At 40.4% G+C, this 27,016-nt stretch overlaps 1 protein-coding gene across 1 annotated transcript in view; it reads left to right on the plus strand.

The window, feature by feature from the left end:
• Nucleotides 1–27,016, plus strand: part of PARD3 (par-3 family cell polarity regulator) — a 1,467,145-nt gene that overhangs the window by 718,930 nt on the left and 721,199 nt on the right. Inside the window, 3 exon segments of the mRNA XM_029588581.1 lie at nucleotides 5,819–5,910; nucleotides 11,735–11,818; nucleotides 26,593–26,718. Of these exon segments, the coding sequence (XP_029444441.1) occupies nucleotides 5,819–5,910; nucleotides 11,735–11,818; nucleotides 26,593–26,718 (302 nt within the window).

Raw genomic sequence — 27,016 nt, forward strand, 5'->3', positions numbered from 1 at the left:
GAAAGCTCACGGATGAATCCATGATAATTTCCAAGGATTGTTAACCTAGTCAGGAGTGGGGAGGGTGATTCATTCCTCTGCTTTTTCTGGCTAAGAAGATCTCCATGCCTCCTTTCTCTCTTTTCTACCCAGAGCCCAAGCCTATGGGATCCCTTTTTGTGGCATCGGGGAGAGGTTCACAAACCAGAACTCAACAACTGGAAACCCCAGCTCCCATTTATTTGCTCCATCCTACCCTTGTTTGCCGCAGCAGGTCAGACCCAGACGGTCCAGTTAGGAGCCCTTTGGAGCTCTGGGGAAGCATCCCAGAGTGATGATCCTATTCTAGTTTAAGAGGAGGATGTATTCTCACAAACACCACCACAAAGGCATCCATCAGGGGGCCAGATGTGCAATTGCTCAAGACTTTTTTTTTAAATATCTTTAGCAGCTAGTGACAAGCAGGTGATCCTGCATCCTATCCTGTCCCAGATGACTGGTGCCTTCCTTCAAGAGGGAGTCCCCAGCTGCTTCCACCCAGGTGCAATAGCTACTTGTTCTTGGGATTATCACTAGGGTTTGGTTCCATCAGAGAAAATTCCCCAGCTATAAGAAGAAGAGGGCCACAGAATGTCTGATCACCACCATTCACTGGAGCTCACTCCAGTGAGATTATGAATGTCCCATCCCAATTGCCTTTGTCTTCATCGTGGTCTTGGGTAGTGTCCCGTAGTCATAGGGTTCAGAGGAGGTCCCTTCTGACCTCCTACCAGATAAATCTAGAAAACCTTTCCTGTTCTAAATTTCTAGATTACATGTGAAAGGCCATCAATAAATTATTTTGGAATATTTGCCAGTTATTTAGACTTTGGATTTTGGACTGATGCTTTAGAACAGTGGCTTCCAAACCTGCTTGGAGGACCCCCGGCCAGATGGGTTTTCAAGATATCCACAATGAATATGCATGAGATAAATTTGCATGCATTGCCTACACAGCATGCAAATTCTATCTCATGCATATTCATTTGGATATTCTGAGAATCTGACCCGATAAGGGTCCTCCAAGGCAGGTTTGGGAACCTCTGTTTTAGAATATTATCTCACACTTTTTTTTGTTTATTTAGGATGCAATGTGTGAGCTTCAGTTTTATCCATCCTTGATTTCTGCTGTAATTTATATTACTAGGTTTTTTTTGTTTTTTTACCTCTAGAACGTGCAACTTATAGTTCTGTAAGAAATTCCTTCTAACTAGTAATATACAAGATGTGGAGATGTTCACAATTAGGATGCTTCTCTCAGTGAATCTGTATTTAAATGAAATCCCTCAGCTGGTGGCCTACTTGCTGTACATGTTCATACATGTAAATCAGAAGCTCTCATACCATTCCCTCTTTATTATAGAAATGACTTGAAAGGGAAATTCTAATGATTGCAGCTTACTTCACTGCGTAGTGTCTTGAGATTTCCTTTGTGCAGTACTGGATTAGCATACATGTTGCTTTTATAGTTGTAAATTTAATTATTTCTAGTGTGAAACCTGCAGCCTGATTTTCCTTACCTTTTGGTTTATAAGCAGCCAGTTGTTTCCCATTTGGAATAAACCTCATCCTATTATGAGTGCTTGTTTACATTCACAGTGCAGTTCTTAGTCAGGTTCAAGATGCTGGTTAACCTTTGAAATGTATTACTTGCCTGGTGCTTAAGAGAGATAGATGGCAAAGAAGTGCACAGTAGAGCCTCTCAAAACGTGGGCTCATCAATCTTCAAGGAGCCGGGCTTCATGCAGTGCCCCGCCATCCAGGATGCACAAAGTGCAGCCACAGCTCAGAGAGGGACCCTGCATGTTTCCAGCCTCCTGTTTTCTGACAGACTCTCAGAGGAAATGTCAATTGAGCATCACAGACTGCCACTGCCTTGCTTTTTAATATCTCCTCAATAATTTAATATCTTTTCTTCTCTCTGCTGAACTCTCCCTCACTTATCATTTTGGCTGATCGATACTAAAAGCCCATGGAAGCTAAATGTATGTTTAAGAACCACATAGATACTTCCGTGGACTCGTATGAGTAATTAAAAGCGTGCTTTTCTATTAAAATGTTATTTTCAGCTCAATCTGAAAGCATACCAGATGTTACAATTAAAAATGGTTTTTATACTGAAATTTATCATATTGAAAACAAAATCATTGTGTTTGCTAGTAATATAAAAAGTACTTTTATCTGATTTGAACTATAAATGGCTCTCAAACGCATGCCAAGGAAACTATTATGGAAACATTTAAAACGTAACGTTTCATATTAATTCCTAAGCAGTATTCTGTGTTCCTTTTCTAAGAATGTCCTTGGGGGCCAGAGAAAATTGTCCTTGTAAGCAGAATGTGCTTAAATGTTGCCATTGCTGTTGTGCATGTGCACGATATGTAGCATTTAGCACTAGTAAATCCTTTTTTACCTCCAGCAGCCCAAACTTTCATGCAGATAGTTCACCTACAGTTTAGATTTTAAACATTTTGATTTGGTCCTTTGACATCTGCGTGGACGGACACGTCCAACACATTTTGACCTTTCAGAACTAGTGTGAAAGGTTGACAGTGCCCAGCATGTGGTATTTAGGTCTGTGATATTTTCTAGTGAGCATTTATTGGGGGTGGCAAGGGGAGGTAGGGAGGAGCTTAAGTGCATGCACCCCATTGTTTACTTAGCCTGTTCACATAGCGCAAGGGTGGCCAACTCATGTTCTCTAGAGCCACAAACAGGCCTGGTTTTCTGAATATCCACAATGAATATGCATAAGAGAGATTTGCATCCATTGCCTCCATGATATGTAAATTTATCTCAAACATATTCTTTGTGAATATCCTAAGAACCCGTTTGGGAAGTCCTGACATAGAACAGCAAGATCATTTTGGGCCTCATGTACTAACCTTTTGTCCTCAAAGGCAAAAAATAGGAGAAAATCATGCCCAAATGATTCTATATAGTTCTGTTAAGTACTGATTTGGGCTGTGTTACGCACTTTTAGTTTTCTTCATACATGCTTTGAGGTTATGCTACTCCATACATGAACATATTTGAAACTGGTGACATATTTCTACACTCCATGTTTTCAGATTTCTTTGGAATATATAGGACAAATAACTGAGATTAAAGTGGGTAAAGCAGGAAATAAATTAATCTTTTATTTATTTAAGTGAAGTAGGATTTCTTTTTCAGTTGCACGGCAATACACAGTTTCAGCTGTTATGTTTTTTGCGTGATAGTTACAGCATAATTAAAGAGAAGTGATTCACAGTGAATTTCACTGGTGCATTTTGTCAAATCTTTGTTCTAGGTTCACTCTCTTATTGTGCTGACTGAAAGATTGTATCCTCTCTAATCTCCCTTTTATCACATAACAGCCATGTAATATTTACGTTAGAAGTGGAGTATTTTTCATGCTATGTTGTCATGCTAAGGTTCTAATGTTTGAGGAATTTTTCCTAACAGGAAAATATTTTACAAGTTTCACAGATGCAGTTTGTCATTTCTGGCTTGCATAGTTTTGGATTCTTTAAAAAAAAATAGGATATTTCAATCCTGGAATCTCAGTTGCAAATTCCGTGAAGCTTGTGGCAAAGTAGAATCATTTGTACCTCCTGTGTTATAAAAATATAATCAGAATGTTGTATTAAGATGTCCTAACAGGGTGATACATTTATCCATGGTTGCAGACCTGACATTGGCATGTTCCTGATAGTGTTTTCCAGAAGCACAATGGTAATGAATCTGTGATTCCAAAGCAATGAGCAACTTTATATGTGTACTTGCTTCCTAATATCCTTAATACTTTTAGGTTCAGAGCCCTAAAGAGAGATGTGTGAACAATTTGATATCAAACTTGAACTAGCAGTTTTCAACTTGATTTGTGCTGATTAGAAAAATTGAACTCTGATCTGGGGAAATCTGTCAAATTGTTCCCAATGGATCTGGAACAATCCAAAGCAGAGCTGAAATAGCCATTTAACCAATGAAATGCATGCCGAAAGTCCTGAAGAACCAAAGCAAACTGTAGAAAATTTGACAGAGTCTGAAAACCTGCATGAACTAACGAGCAAGTCTGAAATCCCTTCAGATTTATATAACCAAGAGTTCCTGGCATCTCCTGCCAGGTTGCAGGGATTGGCTATCCAGTCTGCAGAAATGCAGGCAGGGACATGAGTGGGGGTGGTCATTTTTTGAGTTGAGTCTGGAGGCGAAAGTGTTTCCTTGGAGTTCCGAACCTGTAACAACCTATGGGCCTCACAGCCTGGCTTGGAGAGAGAGGATGAAGCATCGCCCTGTCTAGTACCTCATGAGCTGGAAGGGATTGTCTTGGGCGAGAAGAAAGGAAGATTTGTGGTGTGAAGTTTTGTTCTTTTGAGAGACTTTGTGCCAGCTTCAAGGAGGACTTCCCCCTTGCCTGAAGATGGACAGAGAAAAAGAACAGAGTGATCCTACTGACCCTACAAGCAGGACATCCGTGTCTTGACTCTCAGAAGTATTTGTGCTGTTGGAGAAGTTTTGTCTCTGATTTTTCTTTGGGAGGGATTTTTGTGTCCACCATTCTTGCCCAGAGGAGGTGTAAAGAGAGAATGTATGTTTTGGGACTCTGTACCTGAGAGACACCATAACATCAGAGAGGAGTCAGGAGGCCCCAGTATCCAGCTTGGATGCCCTCCCCTCCTACCCAGGGAGGAAGGATAGCCCAGAAGCCTGCCATCTGCAAGTACACTTTCACAGAGAAGCAAGCTCCTGTCAGTGAGACTTTATATTGGAAGATCAATTGGAGGCTGACTGACAATTGTTTTCTATTTTAGAGATTTAGTTACAGCAAGGTTTTTGCTTTCAGATCACCCCAGTTCTGTGTGTGTCTCTTTGGGTACTAGAAGGGCAATTGCCTAGAAAGGCAACTGTGAGTACTATAGGAAAAGAGTTGGAGGCTGAGACACCCTAGGTGCCTTGGCCCCCAGAGGTTGAATCCTCCTTCCTGCTGGGAAAAAAAACCCAGGCCCTTGGGGACTGTTGTGAATTGTAGCCCCAGGACTTCATGTACGTCTGTATTCCGGGTGATCCCCGAAGAGGGGGTGTTACACAGCTAAACTGCTCACATCGATGTGTGGGATTTGATGGGGGGGGGAAGGGTGTGGTTCAGTAGGGTGGCATGGGATATATGGACAGGGGTGTAGGGTGGGTGTGGGTGGAGGTATATGCAGTATGTGTATGTAGGGGGGCATCTGTGGGGGGAAGAGCACAATTTCCCCCTGGCATGCGCCACTTCATGTTCACCCTTTCCCCTGCCTCCTCCTCTTTCCCTACCTTCTCACCTCTCTGCCCTCTTTACTCTCTCCTCCCCCTGCTAGCTTTTTCTAACCCTCCCCCTCTTGTTCACTGTCAGCTGCTCCTCATCTTCAGCTGGTGGGATCTTAGGTCCCCTCCAAACCTATGACTCAGTCACTCTGACGCTGGGTCCTTTTTGATCGGCAGGGCTTGGACTCCTTGCCAGCTCTGCCACTTACTTTCCTCTAGGGCGGCGCTGTTCAAACTGTTGGAGTGCTTCAGCTCTGTTTTGCTTTTGCCTGCCAGTCAGCTAGTTCCACCTTTGTTGTTATCTCTGATGTCAGTGTTACAGACAAAAGCAAAAACACACACTTTTTTTTTTTTTTTATTGCCCAAAGTGTTCTGAGAGCGGGTTCTAAAAGAGGAATGGAGAGATTTGTGAACTTCACAGTACTATGTTCTTTTTTTTGATCTTATGATAAGTAACAAAAATGACTTAAACACTGAAAAAAACCATAGTACGTTTGTTTATATTTTCACACAGGATGAAGATGGAATAGTGAAAGAGAACAGCAGAGTGGAACCACTTGGTCATGCTGACACTGGCTTGGAGAACACCCCAAACTTTTCTTTAGAGTAAGTTAGTGTGTGTGTGTGTGTGTGTGTGTTTAAAATGCCTAAAATAAGACTTGAGTGGTACCCTTGATATGTTATCAACAAAGAAAAAGGCAACAGCCTCTTAAGGTGTTATGTTGTTGTTGCATGTGCTACAAAGCAGTACATTGTATTACTGAATTTTGTTTTAAATTTTTTTTTTTTTTACAGTAGTTTTCGTTGTCCTTCAGATTGTTTATCTTGGGTTGAGATCAATGTAATGAAACCCTGATTGATTCATCCCTGTGAATGAGTTTCATGTTACATTAACAGGAGAGTCCAGTACTGTCAATATAATATAGCATTGTGTTAAGTGGTTTGAAGTGAATATTGGTGTTTCATGTTAACTTCCTATTTGAGCTAGAACATTACGCTATATGATTCATTTTATTTTGTTTATACATTTAGCCTGTATGTATAAATTTGCCACAGAGGAGGCCAGTGGTTTCTAAGAGCTATTCTAATAGCTTGTAAGGCAGAAGAGAGGGAAGCTGCAAACTACTACATATACAGTTTTCTTCAACCAGCAAGTGTCGTCCTTCCTCCCAGCAATATTTCTTTCACTGTTGCTTCCATGAGCTAACGCCCCAGTAACTACTTTTACATTCATTCTGCTGCAGCCTATAGTGCTTAACACCAAGCATCTAGTGTAATGGTTGTGGGAGTTTGGGGTATTGTGACTTCCCGTAGATTTCGTAGTGTCTGAAGTGGTAAGAATGTCCTGTAGGAAGAGGTGCGTGCGTCTTGCATGTGGCTGATTTCATGACCTAGAGCGGCAGTACCAGAATTGGACCATTGAATTGTTCTTTTTTCATCTCCAAACAAATCCCAAACTCTAGTAATGATAGAAATAAATTAGCATTATTCTTGTTCATTTGTAATGGCTGGTTTTATGGACTACATGCCAGAAAGGAATATAGTTCCGTAAATGCTTTGATCTGCAGGAGTTCATCAAATATAGAATCAAAAGGCCAACGGACCAAAGTCCATTACGATTCTTGTTTAATCGCAAACACTATAATGTTTGTTCGAGGAATGTGGTACATCTGATCAATCATTCACTGTGTCAAGAAGGCCAAGTAGGTCACCTGACACAGTCCGTGCTTTGCAATAGAAGCTGCATCGGGAGGGACAGATAAAGCGTACAAATAATCTTCATCAGTATATCACCATGATTATACCTGCCACTTAAGTGATATTAACAGTCAAGCCAAAATAGTTTGAAACAAGAAAAATAGTTAATTTAACATTGTTAAAAATAAAAAAAAAAAATGTAAACAGAAACCCAACATGACAGAAAATGTATCTTTATATTATATGATTTAGTATCCCATTTGTAAGCAGGGATAGTTCTATTTTTTAGATATAGTGTGTGTATGTATGTATATATACACACACGCATACTCACACATCTGTATCTAAAAAATGGAACTATCCTTGCCTACAACTAAATCATACATTTAATATAGCTATATTTTCTGTTTGTATTTAAATATACATATTTACAAATATATTTATAAATGTACAGCTTATATATTTACATTTACATAAATGTACATTTTAATTATCTCTGAAAGTGCTTGTACATATATTGGACACGTGGAAACGGACAGAAAAAGGGGATGAATTAGCACAAGCTTGAAACTGGTGAGCGCCCCAGTCAATCAAGGCTTTTGTACCTTCAACCATTTTCTGTGCTAATTAATTAACTCAGAGTTATAAAAACCTATCTCTTCCTAAACCATCAAAATCCAAATTTCATATCAATTGTCAGGGCACCTAACACACCTTTATCATCACTTATTGAAAACTGGGTTTTCTAATGGGACTGCATAAGATAACAATCGGACCAAAACACTTAGTATGACATTCTGAAACAAAAGCAGCAGATCTAATCTTTCTTTAGCAAAGAAATTGTAAAAGATAAAAAAAAAAAAGTGGCAATTCTCATTGATCTGTTTGTCCTGCACATAGAATACTGTATCTGGCCATCCTGAAGATTAGTTTTCACACCCAAAGCAGAGCTAGCAATTGACAGCTCCACCTCGGATAAAACCATTAAAAAATGCTAACAGCAAAACTGACTGCAATGATTTGTAATATCGGTGGTGACAAAAGATCCAACCAAGGGAAATAAATTTACCTGCCTACCAGAAGAAAGGATAAAGCTCCGTTCCTTTTGATTCGTGTCTGGACACCATTTTGTGGAGTTTTAGTGGAATTATTTTCCCATATTTAACTCTTTCAGCATTGTCTGTCTGTCTATCATACCTCTTGGTATATAGATATTTATAGAAATGCTTCTCTTAAATGTTATGTTAAATGTCGTAGGTCTTGGGAATGCAGTTTTACTGTTTGCTGCAGTAGGGATTAACATGCATAAATTCACTCTGCCTATAATGGTCCCTATCCCCGGGGAATGAATAATTAAAGCAGCAATACTGCTATGATTTTATTTTGTAAATAAATCTATTAGCAGTTCCAACAAAAAGCATTTTTCTTCAGATCTTACCGATTTTATTTCATTCCAAGAAAAAATGTTCAAAGGTTTTTAAAGACTGCTTAATCATACCTACCATTTAGATCAAAGCAAATCACCATCAAAAACATGCTAGACTTCCCTAATACACCCATAATATGTAGTGCATAAGTCACTGGAGATTGGAAGAAGGGAAGGAGGTTTATAAACTGAGGCATCTGATGCTAAAATGTATCATTTAAGCACGTAAAAATGCTTAAATAGAAGAAATCTAATGAAAAGAATAAAAGCCGTAAACAAGATTAACAGAAGCAACATTAATGAGGGGAAGAGAAATTGACACCTCCCCGGAAACCATTATGTTATAGTAAAAGCACAATTGACTAAGACTTTCCCTTAGTTTCAGTGGCTATAATACATATGATGGCAAAAGATATAAGGAAAAGAATTCACCTACATGCCCTGAGAGAGATGTTGAGTATATGTTACTTGGGTTTTAAGTATTAGCCGGCTAGAACCCTATGTTTGGAAAAACTGCCCTGATGCTGAATGGCTAAATATAGTTGCACGCTTTTACATTGCTGTTATATATAGCCACATTAAAAAATGGATGTCCTGATGCCAAAGGAAAGTTGGAGGAGAAAACTAGGCAAAGACATTTGATTTTCAAAATATGTGCGCATAGTTTACATGCATAGATTTGTACCATCCCTCAAGGTGCAAGTTTACTCACTTCCTAACCCTTCTCCCTCCCACTTTCTGCAAACTGCAGTCCATCAAAGCAACAGCTTCCATGGCAGTCTCTCTCTCCCGCCTCACGTTTGAAACTCTGCTTTGTCAAGTTGTCAGATCCTGCAGAAATCCTTCCCACTTCTCTGAACTGCAGTCTATCAAGGCAGCAACTCCCACAGCAATACTTCTCAGTCTCCAAACCCTGATCTGTCATGAAACCATCCCCTCCTCAGAAATAACCTTGCGTAACCAGCCCTGATCCCCTTCCCACCCCCGGAGCTATACTCACCGTCTCATTGTCCAGCAGAGTTCTGGATGCTGCCAGTAGGGGCTATACATTTTTTTAGAATGATTAGAGTTACCTATTCCAGCTAAATCTTGCAATGTTTTAGGATTTAGTGTTAGAAGAATCTAAATATAACATGGTGTCCGTTTTCTTCTGTGTAGAATAATGGTATTTTTTGCCTTCCTCCTGTTGTCCTCGTGCTATTCAGTTGATGGACATATTAAGGGTTGCATCAGAACCTTTTAGCCTTCATGCATCTCTGAACTTGTATGTTTGATGTGAAGAGGGAAAACAAATGTATTTTGAATTATTTTTCAAAACATTGCAAGTTTGAATAATTCTGGATCATGATAGTTACAAGTAGTACAATGTTCCCCTTCTGGGCCTATTTTAAGTTTAAATGTACTTTCAAATCCATTGGTCCATATGATATTTCATTTCAACGTTTCTGCTTTCAGAAAATAATAGCGAGTACCTTTAATAAGTACTTACCCAAGGGCCTTGTTCAAGGAGTTCTTTTCCAAAGACTCACCAGAGGAGAAACTCCATACTGAATAGGAGCCAACTTATCAAAAGGAAAGCAAAATCATGCTACTGTAAAAAAAAAAAAAAAAAAATCTCTCTGACTGCAGTTGGCTAATGTTTAAGAAATAAAGTAGGAATAACTGTATGGCCTATCCCGTTTTGGTTGCCTACACCTGAAAGTAGCCTGGAGCTAAAGCAACACAGAGACACTATTTACAATTCATAAGGCAGTCATAGCATTTGCAAAAATCTGAGATAAACCTGAGGTAACAAGCCATAGGAGTTTGCTAGCTTTGTATTCAGCCTATCATCCCTCCTCTTCCCACCACATCATGCTCTATCCTCCCTCTTTACTTTTCTCTCACTCCATCCTTCTGGCCTTTAACATTTTTCCTTTACTGCAGCCTCTTCCTTTCTCCATCTCTCTCTCTCTCTCTTCTGTAGCCATTCTTTTTTTTTCCCTCCACTTCTCTCTTCTTGAGGTCTGTTACCCTCCCCCTCCTGTCCCTATAGTCTCCCCCTGCCTTCCCTGTTGAAGCATGAGGTCCAACCCCAGTGTTACTGCTGCTGCAGATATAAAATCTTCTATTCATGTGCTTGCATTTTTAAACATCTGCTTTAAAACATCCTGCGCTGCTTAGCAGAATGTGCCTGCCTGGGAGATGGAAGAGTGCAACGGTAAAGCTGGAGATCTTGTAGTGCTGTCTGCTGGTAGTGGTGCTGAGAGAGATGGGGAGAGGCACCCATTGATTGCATGTGAGTGGGTGGGGGATCGGGGGGGGGGGGGAAGAGGACGTGTGTGGGAAAAGAAAATGTAAAGGAGAGGAGGCAGCCCCAATTCCCTCATTGGAAGAAAACGTCAAGAATGTATTTCAGGGTCAGTACCTGAACAGGAATAAGAAGTCTAGGCGCCCGGCAGCCTGAAAGAGCAGCAGCAATGAACTTGGGGCAGCATTCAAATGCTCTCTCTGTTGTACATGATTTACACCATTAGTTCTCCCTTTGGGCTGTCCGTTCCTTTGGCTGCTTAGAGCACGCCCTGCAGATAATCCCGTGGCTTCTCTGCTGCTCCTGCTGTTAGGCTGCTGGAGCATGATGGCTGTCTTGGAGGTTGGTTTGTCACCTCTGACCCACATGCTGATGGTTCCCTATCACTGGCATGGGGAAAATAGATTGAGATATTTCTCATATTCTGACACCTGCTGGCTGGGCTCCAGTTGCAGCCAAATCCTGTTGTCAGTCATAGGGAGGTCATTGCAAAGCTTGGCTGCGTGTGGAGTTGGCCTGTTGTGAGATCATGGGAAGAAACTCACTGGCTCGTAAATGGTGACAGAGCGTTATTTAATTGTAGCTCTACCTCATGAAAATCAGCTTGTGCAGAATCTATGGTTCGTCTAATCAGCCAGCGTGGGGGATACCTTAAGGTGACAATATGGCGCTGGAGCCAGTAATGAGGCTAGATGTAAAGAAAATGCAAGTTGTGGGGAGGGTGTTATCCCAAACTGGAAAAAGATGGGTAAAAGTGACATTTTTTTTTTGTGTTTGTATATGGACGGAATAATAATTTGCTGTGGCTCAATGTACTTTGTTCATGTTTCATTCAATTTGTTAATGGAGTTATTTTGCATGGTTAATCTTTTTCATGCCATCAGACTAATTTTCAGGTATGTTTAATGTTACTTTCATTGCCATTGGTTGTGTTCTGGAATATACTTTTTCTGTGTGCGTGTTTTATTTTATTTACGGTACATGTTCATGTTCCTCCATTCATCATTGTCTCACAGTGATATGGTAAAGCTCGTTGAAGTCTCCAACGATGGAGGGCCTTTGGGAATCCATGTAGTGCCTTACAGTGCCCGAGGCGGAAGGTAATGTATTGTATAGCATTTTAATTGAATCATAACTTTCAGTATTTTATCTTAGTTATGATAAAGTGAGCAGATACTATTAAATACAAGGTGCAATAAAGCATGATAGCTTTAAGGAACGTCCTTCTCCCTAACTGAATACAAAATGACATTTGCTGCAGCTAATTCTAAAGAAGGTAGCATAGTAAATGATGGAAAGATCACCCAAAATGCATAAAAAAATATGCATTGCTAAAATTCTGTAAATGATTTTTCTCCACACCTATTAGTAGATGCTGGTGGTTTTGTTTTTGCACAGTCAGTTATGTCGATGAACTACCTTTGGAGAGTAGCATTTGTTACTGCAATTTGCAGATTGTGAAAGTAAAATTGACGATGAAAAGCTATTCTTCAATCTTGCATAATGACCCTTGTGCAGAAATAAGACAGTTGCCAAGTAGAGGCCTTTAAGATATAATGAAGACTCCAGGGAATGTTCTGGCATATTTTAATTTTCATCCTGTGAGAAAAGCAAGTATATCAACCATTTGACTTCCAGGAGGATGAGTGTAGTAAAGATGATTTTCATGAAAGCAACTTTTCTTTTTATAGTTTGTATTTCAGTATTATCTCAGTCTAATAGTACTATAATCATTATTGAAGTATTGCGGACTTGACCAGGAAATTAGCTTGCTTTCCTGTAATTTCATGCGAGCCTGAAAGCGATAGCACAGCCTAGAATCTTGAGATGATTATAGAAACTAGTAAAAAGTAGAGCGAGGTTATTCTGAAGCAGCAGTATACATATATCTTCTGGTGTAATTACTAGATGCTCACTTGACTGCCCTTTATGATAGAATGGGTGATACACATTCATATTTTCTGAAAATGTAAATTAATACTTACTGAAAGAACTTTATATTCTTATCTATGTTCCTATCCACCAGCAGTTTAAGTTAAAAGTTTATTAGGGGCAAGTAAGTGGTTCCCTATCAAGTTATTGTGCTTCTGTAAGTGGCCTGTTAAAGCTTTGTCCTGATTATTTTGTATACCTGCATACACTTACATAGCTTATGGTTTTTCTTTTTACATAAAACCAGAAGGATTAAAGGTAATGTTCCACTTTGCCAGAAAAGCATTTGTTTGGTTGACGGCATTAGAATCTAATACATAAAGTAGTGGACATTTTAAATGGATGAAATGTGAGTGACCAAATTGCAAACAAATGACTGTTTACAATGCAGTTTGCAGTTTTATTTTCATATAGCACTTGGCAAAATAAGCCGTGGGCAGTGAAGAATTACAGTAACTCATTTACATGCCGATACAGTAAAGTCCGCAGGAGTGCGGGCGAACTCCCGCTCTCCCGGCGCGCGCGATGCTGTATTTAAATGAGGCCCGGCGGTAGATCCGGGCAAAAGGAGTGGCGGCTGTCAGCGGGTTTGACAGCCAACGCTCAATTTTGCCGGCGTTCAAAAATTTTTTTTTTTTTTTTTACTCTTCGGGACCTCCAACTTAATATCACCATGATATTAAGTCGAAGGGTGCACAGAAAAGCAGTTTTTACTGCTTTTCTGTGCACTTTCCCGGTGCTGGAAGAAATTAGCGCTGACCTTTGGGTCGGCGCTAATTTCTGAAAGTAAAATGTGTGACTTGGCTGCACATTTTACTTTCTGTATCCCGCGCGCATACCTAATAGGGCCATCAATCAATCATTTGCATGTTGAAGGCGCTATTAGGTGCCGCGGGTTGGACGTGCGTTTTCCTCCCCTTACTGAATAAGGGGTAAGGGAAAACGCGCATCCAAGACCAGGATAACAGTGCGCTCCGTCGGAGCGCACTGTACTGTATCGGCCTGTTAGATAGATAGGTAAGGGGTTTCCCTGCCCCCAAGTTGCTTATAATGTAAATTGGAGGAATAAAAGGCAAGAAAATATGAAGATAGGGATGACTGCAGGAAAGTGTGCTGGTATACTGAAGAGCTAGGTAAATAGTGATGCATAAATAAATGTCAACAAATAAATTGTAGGTGATCATTTTTTATTTAAGTAAATACATTTGTGACTAGTTTTCAAGAGCTATCTTCCCTTCGTGAGGTACGGAATGAGCTAAGGATGATGCTGCCCAGATACACAACTAAATTACAGGTTGGATTACAAGTGTGCTAGAGCAGTGGTCCCCAACCCTGTCTGGGGGCCAGTTGGGTTTTCAGGATATCCACAATGAATATGCATGAGAGAAAATGTGCATGCTATGGAGGCAGTGCATGCAAATTGTCTCTCATGCATATTCATTGTGGATATCCTGAAAACCCGACTGGCTTGTTGGGCCCCCAGGACAAGGTTGGGGACCACTGTGCTAGAGAAACGTAAAGTATGATGCTGTCTGTTTCCAAAGCTGTAAGGAATTGTAAAGTTAAAAGGATTGGGGATAGGATGGTGATTGCAGAGAAGTAAAAGAGCTAAAGGAGGCATGCAGCAGAGTACATAGCTGTAGGAGGGAATATGCCTGGTAACTAGTGAGAAAACCAATGCCTCTATTACATATCTTTGCTTCCAAGCGTTTGAGCATTCTCATTTCAAGTGCTGAGGAAAAGGTTATTGATGCAGGGATCAGCTCTAGAAAACTCTTCCCCCACAGAAGTGTCATTTTACCCTTTCTCCGTGATGTGATCTTCCATATATGAAGATTCATCCTTGTTTTTAATGTTTGACCCAATAAACCAATATCCTATCATCCAAAGCTGGTCTGTTGTCCTTTATTGATTTAATCCCAGGGACCTTTGATTTCAGTTTTCATATTATTCCCCCCCCCCCCCACTGATTTCTGTTCATTATGATAAAGACTGATAAATTCCCAGGACCAGTAACATACAAACTGAAAATTAAAGATCCCTTTTTGTGCCCAGGTAGTCTAATGCTGGAAACACAGTACTTCATGAAAATTAATACAGGGCCTATCCAAGGGAGCTACATCTTCAAATGGTACCTGAAGTAGGAGGGAGGGGGCCAGGCATACTGCAAGGGAAAGGATCCAGAGATAGAGGGCAAAGGTAGAAAGGTCCCAGAGAGAAGAGATGAATAGAAAACTATCAAGAACATATTGTGCTGCTTGTTTCTTCAGCTTTATTGCGCAGAAGAGAGATTTTTTTTTTTTTTTAATTGTTTACCTAACACATGGTTATAAGTTGACGGGTCAGATTTCAAATGGTTTAGCTGGTTAACTTCCAGAGATGGTTAAAACTGTTCATTTAAAAGTGCCATTTCCCTGCCCCCCTCCCCACAGACTGCTAAATTTAGCCACCTCAGTTCACAAATTGGTCCAATTTACCAGGTGGAAAAAGGCAGTTCCAAAGGCATTCCTGAGCTGGGCTTGTGACCTTTGCCCTTTCATTTGTTCAGAAAATAAGTGATGGCAGTCAGTTGAGCATATGGTACAGTCTTATTCTGGTTCAATTTGTTGATCTAGCTTAATTGAATAATTAGTATAAATTATCATACAAATGGATTCATATTGAACAGATTTTTTTTTTTTCTGAAATAGAGCCTTAACCTGCAATATTGTCCCTTTTGACTCATATACTTGGCCTGTAATGAGCTTTTTACCTTCCCTAGATAAAATAAATTGATCTGAATTAATGGTGCATCTACAAGGATCAGGAAGCGGGACTAAAATGGTTTATGTCTAATGGAAGGCTAATTTGAGGACTGATAACTTCTCATCTATGAACATTTTATCTGCTGGGAAGCATCCTCTCCCAAAGTTAACATAATGCATGGATAGAGCACACTAATTCTGGTACAATAAAGCAAAGGATCAATCTTTCAAAAATTTGCACAATTTCTTTTTTTTTTTTTTAAACCCAAGGAATGTCAGCCTCTCTTCTTTAGAAGTAATACTAAGCACAGTACATCTGTTTTGGATATAGGCCTCAGTATGTCTCAAATTGTACAATGTGTAGGGATGGGAAGAAGTAAAAATCTCATTTTGTTTTTTGTTTAGGTTTTTTTTTTGGGGGGGGGGGGAGTTTGAACAAAACAAAATTTGTAGGTAATGTTTATTTTGTTTATTAAAAAACCCCAAAATAATCATTAAAAAAAGCACCCAAAAATAAGGGGAAAAAATTTTGTCAGAATTTAAATTGTTCCATTTTGAAAATGACCTAAAACGAAATAGGAAATTTTGTCTCATTTCCTTTTTATATCTCCCGGATGCCCATCCCTACTATGTGTATGTTAAATCAGTGAGGTATTCTTTCAAACATATTCAAGGTTAGAACATAGGTCAGTGATATTCATTCTAATATTTGAAGGCTGCAAACAGGTTATCGGGGATATGCCTAATGAATATGCATGGGATAGATTTGCATGCATTTAGCTTCAATTTATGCAAACCTATCTGATCCATGTTCATTAGGGATATCCTGAAAACCTGATTCATTTGCAGCTCTGAAGGACTGGAAGTGAAGTTCAGTGTCATAGGTGATATTCTAGTTTCATTGCCCACACCACAGATCAGATGTATTGAAAAGAATGTATTTGCATATTTGACTTGGCCAAAGCCAGTGGCTTCCAAACAGCACATAAAGGGCCAGATTTTAAAAACAGCACGAGGGCATAGATTTGTTCGCCCAACACTTGTGCACCTTGCGTGCGCCGAGCCCTAGGGGAGCCCCGATGGCTTTCCCTGTCCCCTCCAAGGACGCTCCGAAATCGGAGCAGCCTTGGAGGGAACTTTCCTTCCGCCCCCCTCCCTTTCCCTATCTAACCCGCCCCTCAGCCCTAACTAAAACCCCCTCCTGACCTTTATCTCGAAAGTTACGCCTGCCTCCGGGCAGGCGTAACTTGCACGTACTAGCTGGTTGCCGGTGCGCCATCCCTCGGCATGGCGGCTGTGCCAGAGGCCTCGGGCCCACCCCCGGGCCGGCGTTCCACCCACGGCCCTGCCCCTGGAACGCCCCTTTTTGCAAGACCCGGGACATACACGCATCCCGGGGCTTGCGCGTGCCACCAAGCCTATGCAAAATAGGCTTGGCGCGCGCAGGGGCAGATTTTCTCGGGTTACACACGTATGTTATGCACTTAGAGGTAGATCTTAAATAAGTACGCGCGCGCGTATTCTTGTTCTCGCAACCGGCGCGAACAAATGTACGCCGGATTTTATAAGATGCGCGCGTAGCCGCGCGTATCTTATAAAATCCGGGGTCGGCACGCTCAAGGCTGCACAAAATCAGCAGCCTGCACGCGCCGAGCCGCACAGCCTGCCTCCGTTCCCTCTGATGGAACCCAAGTTGGTGTGATGATCATATAGCTTCTCGAACTTCAATCATTCTCTCCTGAGCTTATGTCATACAGAGCCCCCTTCAGTTTTACTTTTTTTGCATAGCCTAGCAGTCCCTATTTTTTCATAGTGCATAATTTTTGGGTGATGTTGCCTCAAAACCATGATTTTTCCACATGGCTTCCCTCCGTTTACCTTCTTTGATCTATATAGACTTTGAGATAGGTTTTTCATTGAGTTAATCAAATTGACTTAGGGAATAGCCATTAATTACTGGCATATGATTTATTTGCTGTATGGGAATTTGCCAGATACTTGTATCCTGGATTGGTCACTGTTGGACACAGTATAGTGGGCTTGATGGACCCTTGGTATGGCAACGTTTTATGTTCTTATGTAGAAGTTTTCTTCTTTTTTTTGCATGACTGTGTATTGCATTAGCATCTGTGCATTGAGTACCATCAGTCTGATTTTTTGTTTAAAAGTTTGTTTGGGGGGTCACATAAGTTGAGTAGATGAGGGCATATATCCTTTCTGCTCTGGGTGCTATACTCTTTATCTACCTTTATCAGTTCTGCAGATGTCAGCTTGGACAAGATTAAATAGGTTTACCATAAGATCAAAAAATGTTGCAATATTTAGTGTGCTTAGCTAGGGCGTATATGTCCTCTTGGTCCACTAAGAAGGGCAAAGATAAAGGCAGACCGGCAGATCGCAAAATGGTGGATAACGCTGCAGATGAGGAGTCTGGCCCGCAAAAGGAAGACATGACCACAGCGCTCTCTGAGATGGTGGTGTATGTGCAGGACTCTTAAGTTTGAGAAGATATACATGAAGTTGGAAGAAGTTAAAACTACTGTTTGAGAAAAGGGTGTTGGATTTAGGGGACAGGGCTTTTGACTTCCACAACGAGGTATAAGTTCATGCCTTGGAGCTCACTGTAAGTTAAAAAGAACTTTATGGAAATATGATGAGTGTTTTGAAGCCCTAGAAAATAGATCACAAAGGAACAACTTACATTTTATCGGATTGCTGGAGGTTATTCCAGATTTGGAGCTGCAGGACTTCTTGGGGCCTGAACGTTGACATGGGAAAGCTCAGGGTGGAAAGCGTACATAGGTTGAGCAAACTGGAAGCAGGAGGCAAGCCCCATGTATTGAAAACATGTATCCTTAATTTTGTTCACAAGATAGCAATTTTGCAAGTGGCAGGTTACTGTATAGGCACTGTAACAGCGCCTATACAGTAACCTGGGTGCGCTGGTAGCTGTCATTTCAAATGACATTTGAAATGACAGGCACCAGGAAGTGTAAAAAGTGTAAAAAGTATAAAAAACAAAAAACCTGTGTGTTATATAAAAAAAAAAACAATTTTAAATACCTGTTGGAGGGCCGTGGGTCCAGGCGGCTGGTGGGCGGCGGGCAGCCATCAGCGGCATCTGGTAGTCCCTTCTCCCTTCCTCCCTCCCTCCCCTGCCTGGATGAGTGCCAAAATCGCACGGGCGGGTCGGGAGTGGGGGGGGGGGGGGGTGGCGGCAGCGGGGGGGGCGGCAGCAGGATCCGGGAGCGGCGGGTAGGCAGCAGCGGGGTCCGGGGGGGGCAGCGGCAGCAGGATCCAGGGGCGGCAGTGGCAGCGAGATCCGGGGGGCGAGTAGCGTGTTCGATCGGGCAGGTAGGTGGGAAAAAAAGATGGCCACCTGCACGGGGAAAAGCTGCAATGGCCGCTGAAGACGTGACATCACACCCCGTGACGCCAAACGTCGTGACGTCACGTCTTCAGCGGCCAATTGCACGATTTTCCCGTGCAGGCGGCCATCTTTATTTTGCCACCTACCTGCCTGCCCGATCGAACACGCTGCCGCTACTCGCCCCCCGGATCTCGCTGCCGCCCCTGGATCCTGCTGCCGCTGCCCCCCCGGACCCCGCTGCCGCTGCCCCCCCAGACCCCGCTGCTGCCTACCCGCCACTCCCGGATCCTGCTGCCGCCCCCCCACCCGCTGCCGACCCGCCCGTGCGATTTGGCGCTCATCCAGGCAGGGGAGGGAGGGAGGAAGGGAGAAGGGACTACCGGATGCCACTGATGGCTGCCCGCCGCCCACCGGCCGCCTGGACCCACGGCCCTCCGACAGGTATTTAAAATTGTTTTATATTTTTATATAACACACAGGTTTTTTGTTTTTTACACTTTTTACACTTTTTGCACTTACCGTAGCAGGCCCGAGCCTTGCTACTTTTTCGTTTGTTTTTTTTTTTGCTTCGGGAGGAGGGGACCGGACGGGGCTGCAGGAGACCGGACGGGACCAGGGCGGGTAAGCAATGTTTTTACACTACACTACACTACACTAACTCCTACTAGGGGGAGGCGGTAAACTAGCAGGTTAAGGCCGCGGCAGAACAGCGGGTTACGGAGGAGATAATATCAGCGCCCGTTACAGTATCGCAGGGGAATAGCTAATTCCTTCATTATACAGCTTTTTCGTTCATTTACATGCTGGGTGCGGAAAGGGTTTAGGAAAGGGTTTAGGAAGCGCTAAGGACGCGTGAAACTGGAGACTGTATCGCTGGATGGCCTTACTCGTCTGTATTGTGCGCTCCCAGCACGTTACAGACCGGGAATCTTTAACTCAACGTTACTGTATCGACCTGACAGTGAGTGGCTGATTCTAAACCTGTTGAAATAATGTCTTTTGATGTTATTAGTATATCTTTGCAATTTTGGTCACCTGTTTTGGTTTTTATCATATTTGGTGACGTTTTCTTTTTCTGTAAAACACAGCTGACTGGGTTGAAGTCTCTCTTTGACAATTTAAAGTGGCAAACTACTAGGATTTTGATGAGCTGTGCCGTTCAGAGCCATGGGATCTTTGTGATTTCTAATGCCATTTTTCTCTCTAGTCTGTGTCATTCCTTACAGTCCCGAGACTGTGGATCATATGCATTATTTCCAACAAAAGATCTGCCTGAACAACAGGCTCTGCCAGAAGTGCCGGGGTGTACAACTGTCTAGCCATTTTATGAGCAACTGTGGTGGGATAGAGAGATGTTGCTATACACGGTTTCCTGAGCCATGAATAGATAAATCTCAACATTCCTTGGACTTGGATACATGACATTTTCAGTATTAACATTGGCACTTTTTTTTTTTCCTTTTCCCTTAACTTTTCTTTTCCTTTTAGTCTTTTTTTTTCCCATCTGTCTCTTTGTTGGAAAAGAGGGCAGAGTGAGGAGGCACAACCTACACAGATAGCATGAACTCTTCCCTATATGAAGGGAGGTAGTGGAATTTGGCATCATCAAGGGATTGTTAAAGGGGGAGGGGGAGAGGGATAGGATATTTTGGGAGTTTTGACCATATCTGCTTCAAAGAGTAGAGGAAATGAATACTTTTAAGTAACAATTTAGGAGGATGGGGGAGGCTCAAGCTATAAGGCTTTGTCCAAGGAGAATTGTGTTCATCTTGTTCATATAACCAATGCTTTCCAATTTACTTATGAGTAATTTGGTGGTAAAATTGTTCACCTTAATGTATGTATTGTTTTAAATTTTCATTTTATGGTTTGCAGTTGTGGATGTTTTAATTGGAAACTGCCTAGAAATGTTGATAGGCATTTAATACATTTTTTAAATAAAATAAAATACAGATCAGCTCAGTTTGCCTGCTTCTTGCCTGGCAGATATGTGTTTGAGGGTTATCCCTTAAGAACAAACACAGGACCGAAAATTTAATAAACCATTGCACAGTAATCCATTCTCAAACTGCTATAATCATCAAACCTGTACTATGTTACCTTCATGTTTCAAATGCTTGTTGGAAAAAGAAAGCTTTTATCAGTTTCCTAAACTTAAATAGCTCAGTTTTAGCTTTCGCATACCATGGCAAGACGTTTCAAATTATAGGGCCCTGAACTTAAAAATCATTCATGCGACTTGTCAAGTCAAACCACTTTAAAGGATGGAACATCCAAGAGCATTTGCAAGCTGGATCTTAATGTCCTTGCAGGTCTATACAACTTTAAAATAGAATTAAATCTTTGTGGAGCCAACATTCACACTTAAAACCACGTGTGTAGTTTTTGGACTCATGGCTTCCAAACCAGATATTCCATGAATGAAATACACTTATGATGATAAATGTGTTTGCATCTCCATTGAACAAGAAGATTACTGAGTTTTGTTTCAGGAGAGGGTAAAAATATAAACTAGCTTCAGATGCCTTCTCCATAGATTGGGGATAAGGTTTTCTGTACACGCATCCACAAGGACTCTCCTAAAACTCAGAAGAGACTGGGAAACATTTTTCATAGCACCCTATTGGCTGAGACAGGTTTTGTTTCCACCCCTACAGGGAACAAATCTAATTGGGGAATTCAGCATGCAAAATCAGGGAACATATTCCACTCCGGTGTCTGGATTTTGAGAGGGTCTACCTGATGTGTCTCATGTTTTTCTGGCTTCTAGAAATGATTCCAATAGAAAGCCTTATGATTCCAAGTGGAGAAGGTATAAAGAAAAGGCCCTAGATCTTTTATCCTGCTACCGACAAAAACTGCTTGAATACCTTCTACATCTCAGAATCTGATGTCAAGACTAACTCTGTTAGGGTTCGCCTTAGTGTAGTTGTTGCTTATCATCATCAGGTAGAGAGTAAATCCATCTCTGTACAGCCTTTACGTGTTAAGTTCATGTAATACTTACTTCTGTTGAAATTTCCAATCAAGCATCCCGCTGTGTCTTTGGACCTCATCACTGTACTGATGAAAGCCTTCTTTGAGCCATTGAATTCCTATGAGCTGAAGTACTTGACCTGGAAGGTCGTATTTTTGGTAGCAGTCTCTTCAGCATGCAGTCAGTGAGCACCAGGCCCTAGTGACCTGTGAACCTTATACCAAGTTTTTCCATTTTAGGGTGATTCTGTGCATGTATCCCAAGTTCCTACCTAAGTCAGTGCCAGGCTTCCATCTTAACCAGTCAGTTGTCCTTCCATCATTGTTTCCTAGGTCACATATCCACAAAGGTGAAGAACTGCAAACCAGCTGTAGCATTCAACCCAGACCAGCTTGAAGCCTTTACATTTTAATTTCTTTTTATCTAAATAGGCTTGTGAGTTGGGGTAGCTAAATGCAATCTCCTATCTAATTAGATATAGTATGCATCTCTTTATGTTATGTTTCTGTTATTGGTAGGATGGGGATAAAGCATGGTAGTGGGGGTAATATTTTTTTGCGTGGAATTAATTGTATTTTTATTATACCCCACTTTCAATGTATCAGATTTTAATTAATAAATGCCCAGATAGGCTTGACCCTGGAAGGGCATGTCACGGCTCATAGATTTAGAGCAATGGGAGCCCCACCAGATATCAGGCTCCATAGAAGAGGTTTGGCGTCTGTGATGTGGAGTTCCCTCCACACATTCATATCCCATTACTGTTTGGGTAGGGACTCCTGTTGCAACAGTAGGCTTGGTCAATCTTTCCTGAAAGGTGTTTTTGAGGTTTAGAATCCAACTGCACATTCCTAGGTCTCATTTTTATTATTTCAGGTTGCCTTCAGGAGACCCTTTCTTATGAACCAAAAATATAAATGACCTGTTACCAACAAATTGCCCAAAAAACTTGTGGGCAACACGAGTCTTTGAATATACAAAAAGAGAGGTGTTATACAAAGATGCCAACTTAAATTATACTGAATAAATGCTATCCCTGAAAGTATAATCATTCACCTCAACAGTTTTTTAAATTTAAAAATATATAGTGTCCGAACTTAACGTCCAATCAAAGCCCACATTTAAATCTAAAACTAGGCAGAAACTGTCCAGAACACACTGACCCGATTTGTGGCATGGTGTTATGAACTTGATAGGATGGAACAGATGAACCAGAAGCCTGCATTTAGACAATGCAATTGTCTGCTTTGGGGAGAACATTTCCAGAATTTCATCAAATCATTGCACCAAAGAAAACTAGTAATGGGATAAAACACCTTCTTGTATCAAGGCAATATGATAGTAAAGTTAAACACCTTCCTTCATCGAAATGCTGTAATTTGACATTCTTACTGTCTCCCTTATCCCCCTTTTTTTTGTACGGGGCAACCTGTAGCTATGGATATCCCACTTTGAGAACAATATCCTTCTGCGCCTCAGAGAAAGCAAAAGTTGTTTATCTGTTTATTCTCCATGGACAGCAGGATATCAGTCCTCATAAAATGCTCCCGCCTCCCCTAGGAGTTGGTTTCTCCTTAGGGAGCTAACTAATCTGAAGGGGGAGACCTGTGTGATGACCGTTGTGCTCTAGAAGGTATGGGATCATCTGATCCGGGCTCTGTCAGATGCCGTTACCCACCTCTGTGAACTCATATCCTGTTGTCCTCAGAAAATAGCTGTTATGTTAATTTCTTTGCAGCTGGGTAGTCAATGTGGTGAGTTAAGGTTTTCACTTAGGAAATGAGTTTCACTGATTCAGGCAGTTTTGAAGTAAGTAGAAACCCTTCTATGCTGCTTATTTTCAGTTTGTCTGTGGATATAATTTATATTTAGAATTAGAAATGTTAGCATAGGTAATTCTATTTACATTAATGCATAATTAAGCCAATGAACCTTATAAAAATAATCCAAGTAGTTCAATGTCTAAATGACTCAGTGTGGGTGCAGCTGAAATGCTAGAAAATCACAAGGCAAGAAAGCAAGATTAGCTGTTAGGCAAGGCTTTTTGTCTTTTTTTTTTTTTTTTTTTAGCAGTCCTTAAAACTTGACCAGATTCGGTTAAGTCAGGCTAGGCCGATGCCCAGCTCCTAACTAGATTTTGTCAGTCAAAGCAGAAGAGCCAAAGAAGTCCATTTTTGTGCATAAATCTAGTTGTTAAATCTTTGTGCCATTAACTGCGGCTTTCAGGCAGCCATTTAAGTGTTGCAGAACTGCTGTTTTTGTTGGTTAGGTGGGGCTGCATGTTCTCTTTAATTTGGCTCATTTATAATTTGTAAATCCATTGCAGGCCCTGTGCCGTAGGTTGGCTGGTCTTATCCCTGAATGTTCTGGCTTGTCCGCTTATAAAGTGGACTAGTATTGAACATGCTGTGGAGTGATGTTTCCTAACCCTGTCCTGACCAGCATTCCTTTTTTATGTGTTTAATTTAAACATATAAATACATCTGCAGTGAAATTCTACAACAGTGCTTCCCAGCTTGGGCATGGATTCTCATCCATCAGCCTTATTTTTCAGGCTATCCAGAATGAATATATGAGATATGCTTGCATATATTCTGGGGTATGCAAATGTATGTCTCATGTTTATTCACTGTGGATAGCCCGAAACCTAGTTGTTTTGATAAAGGGGCTGTTTAAATATAAAATAACTTCTTTAAAATAATAGCACTCCTGATGAGTACTTCTGAATTAATTATAATGAGACTGAGCTAGCTGTTTTTTTTTCTCTAGATTGTGTTCTTTATGCCTTATTTTCTGTTGCCTGGAGTTACGTTAATAAGAGTGATATTTCTTGATTTGAGGATTATATGGATTAACAGCAAGCCAAACTATGCCAAAAATAACCTCTTTCATTACTATTGATTCAATAAAACTTCAGCAAACACCAATAATAATTACATAAATGTACAATATAGCAAATTATTCTATTTCTATGGCTTATATAAGGAACACAGCTACTCTTTCCCCTCCACCCCCAACATATTATTTATTTATAAAAATTCCCTTTACCAATGAGAGCCTCAAATCCCACTAATATAGTCCAGTCAAGCTAGCAATTACATTCCCACAGTTATAAGACTTTCCTGTTTTTTCATATAATTATTTGCTTTGCCGATTCCAAGAAATTGTTACGGTTAATAAGGGCAATCACAGAACATTCTCTTTTTCTTCTTAGAACAGCAGGATTAAATTTTTTTAATGAATTAGGATGGCTTGCCATTTTTATCTTTTATTTATTTTTTATTCTGAAAAAATATACCTCCTCCTTAGGTAGGCTATTACTGCAGTTTTTTACCCCCTGCTTGGAATAGAAAAGTAGTTTCTTTCAGATCTGATAGGACACATTGAATTATCAATTAAGAATACAGCTTGAATAATGCCTACACCCATATCCCTCTGAGAGTGTAAAGTTTAGATATAGGGCACATTCTTAATTTATTATCTTCAAGTTTGCAATTTTTACTGTCACAAACTTCCATTTAGTACAGTGGTTCAAACAGTCCAGCAGAGCTGCGAGTCAGAACTTATCTGAAACTGTCTTTAAACAACTACTGCAGCTGCCAGATGCCAAAAATACGGATATTAATCATTTTAAATACATGCAATAGGTAGCCAGAGAGTATTAAAAGAAAAATGAAATGAGCATAGTTGATTGTACTTCTATTGATATAGTAATTGCAAAATCCTTAAGAGACCAAAGTGTTCATAAAATCAGCTTTATTCTTGTGTTTTACCAGAAGTCCTCACTCAACACACTCTTAATATATTAAGATAATGTAAAATGTAATAAAACTGAGGAAAAGTTTTTGCTCATCTGTGCACAGCAGTAGTAGAATCAGTGTTGTCTCTCTGATTCTCTCTAGTTTAGTCAGCTCAAGCTTTACTTGATATAATCATTTTATATAAAAGTAATCAACTGAGCATTAGCTATGTATACCTCTATGTTTAGTTGCGACCTAGATCTTTTACAAACCATCACCTTTTTTTTTAGATTACTATATAAACCCCAATCAAGGCAAAGGCAATGGTAGAAGCATTGCTTTCCAAAATTTGTCATTTTGTTTTATTTTTTTGAAAAATTGTATACCACATTCCTGGGTAAAAAGGTTGTGTAAAGTGGTTAACATGCTGTAAAAATTATATTGTAAATAAAAAAAAATTACAATCATGACAGGCTAGAGTAAAATGAAACCATTTTGTAATTTTAAATGAAAGGGTTTTGTTTTTTTTTAAATTTTTATAACAAATTCAAATTAAATGCAGCTCTCCCTTTCCTCTTACTTCTGCCTCTCTCTCTCCCTCTCCATTTAGACTTGTACAGCCACCTTTTTTTTTCTGTTTGCTTTCCCATAGCAGAAATCCTCATGACTTCTGCATTTGGAAGCAATGAGAATGTGGAACAGCCATGATGTTGCGTGAAATGGTTGCATAAGGAACCCCCCTCCCCCCCCCCCCCTCACGATAGTTTTGGTTATAAAGAGTATTCTAGACCTACATGGCAAAATACGGCACAAGTTATTGAGCTACAGAGAATACTGCAGGAAGAAATATGAATAGAATCTGCATGCCTCGTAATATGCTTGCCTCATAAACTAGAAAGTCTGTTTCAGAGAAGGTTTACAAGTGTAGGTTGAAGATAAAAACGGATGCACAAATTCACGTTTTATTCCTGTAATGATTGTTGCTTTATTTTTAATAGTACTGGTTCAGTTCATAATAGTTTGATAGACTCTGTGATTAGCATAAACATATATGAAATCAGTAGTGTGTTATGTACAAAGGAAATATGTCCTTGAAATTTTAATGTTCCAGAACCCTGGGGTTATTAGTAAAACGACTAGAGAAAGGTGGTAAAGCTGAGCGAGAAAATCTGTTTCGTGAGAATGATTGTATTGTCAAGATAAATAATGGGGACCTTCGCAATAGAAGATTTGAACAGTAAGTACATTAATTTTATTATGTTCCTACTTTAGTAGCTACTTGTTAAACTGAATACCTAAGACATTTGAGCTGTACTGAATAATGTTATAGTTAAGAGTATGTTGAATGCTGTTGATGTTACTGGTTATACTTTTGATGGATCAAATAAACTTGGATTTATTTATTCAACTCATAGTCCAATTGTAGGAAACACCTTAAGTAGGGCACAACATAATTCAATATTTAATTGATGAATTAAGAATTTTATTTGATCAAATGATGTCATAACATGATCTTTCACAATGTCTTTCAAAAG

This window comes from Rhinatrema bivittatum, chromosome 2 (assembly GCF_901001135.1).
Source record: "Rhinatrema bivittatum chromosome 2, aRhiBiv1.1, whole genome shotgun sequence".
Classification (NCBI taxonomy): Eukaryota; Metazoa; Chordata; class Amphibia; order Gymnophiona; family Rhinatrematidae; genus Rhinatrema; species Rhinatrema bivittatum.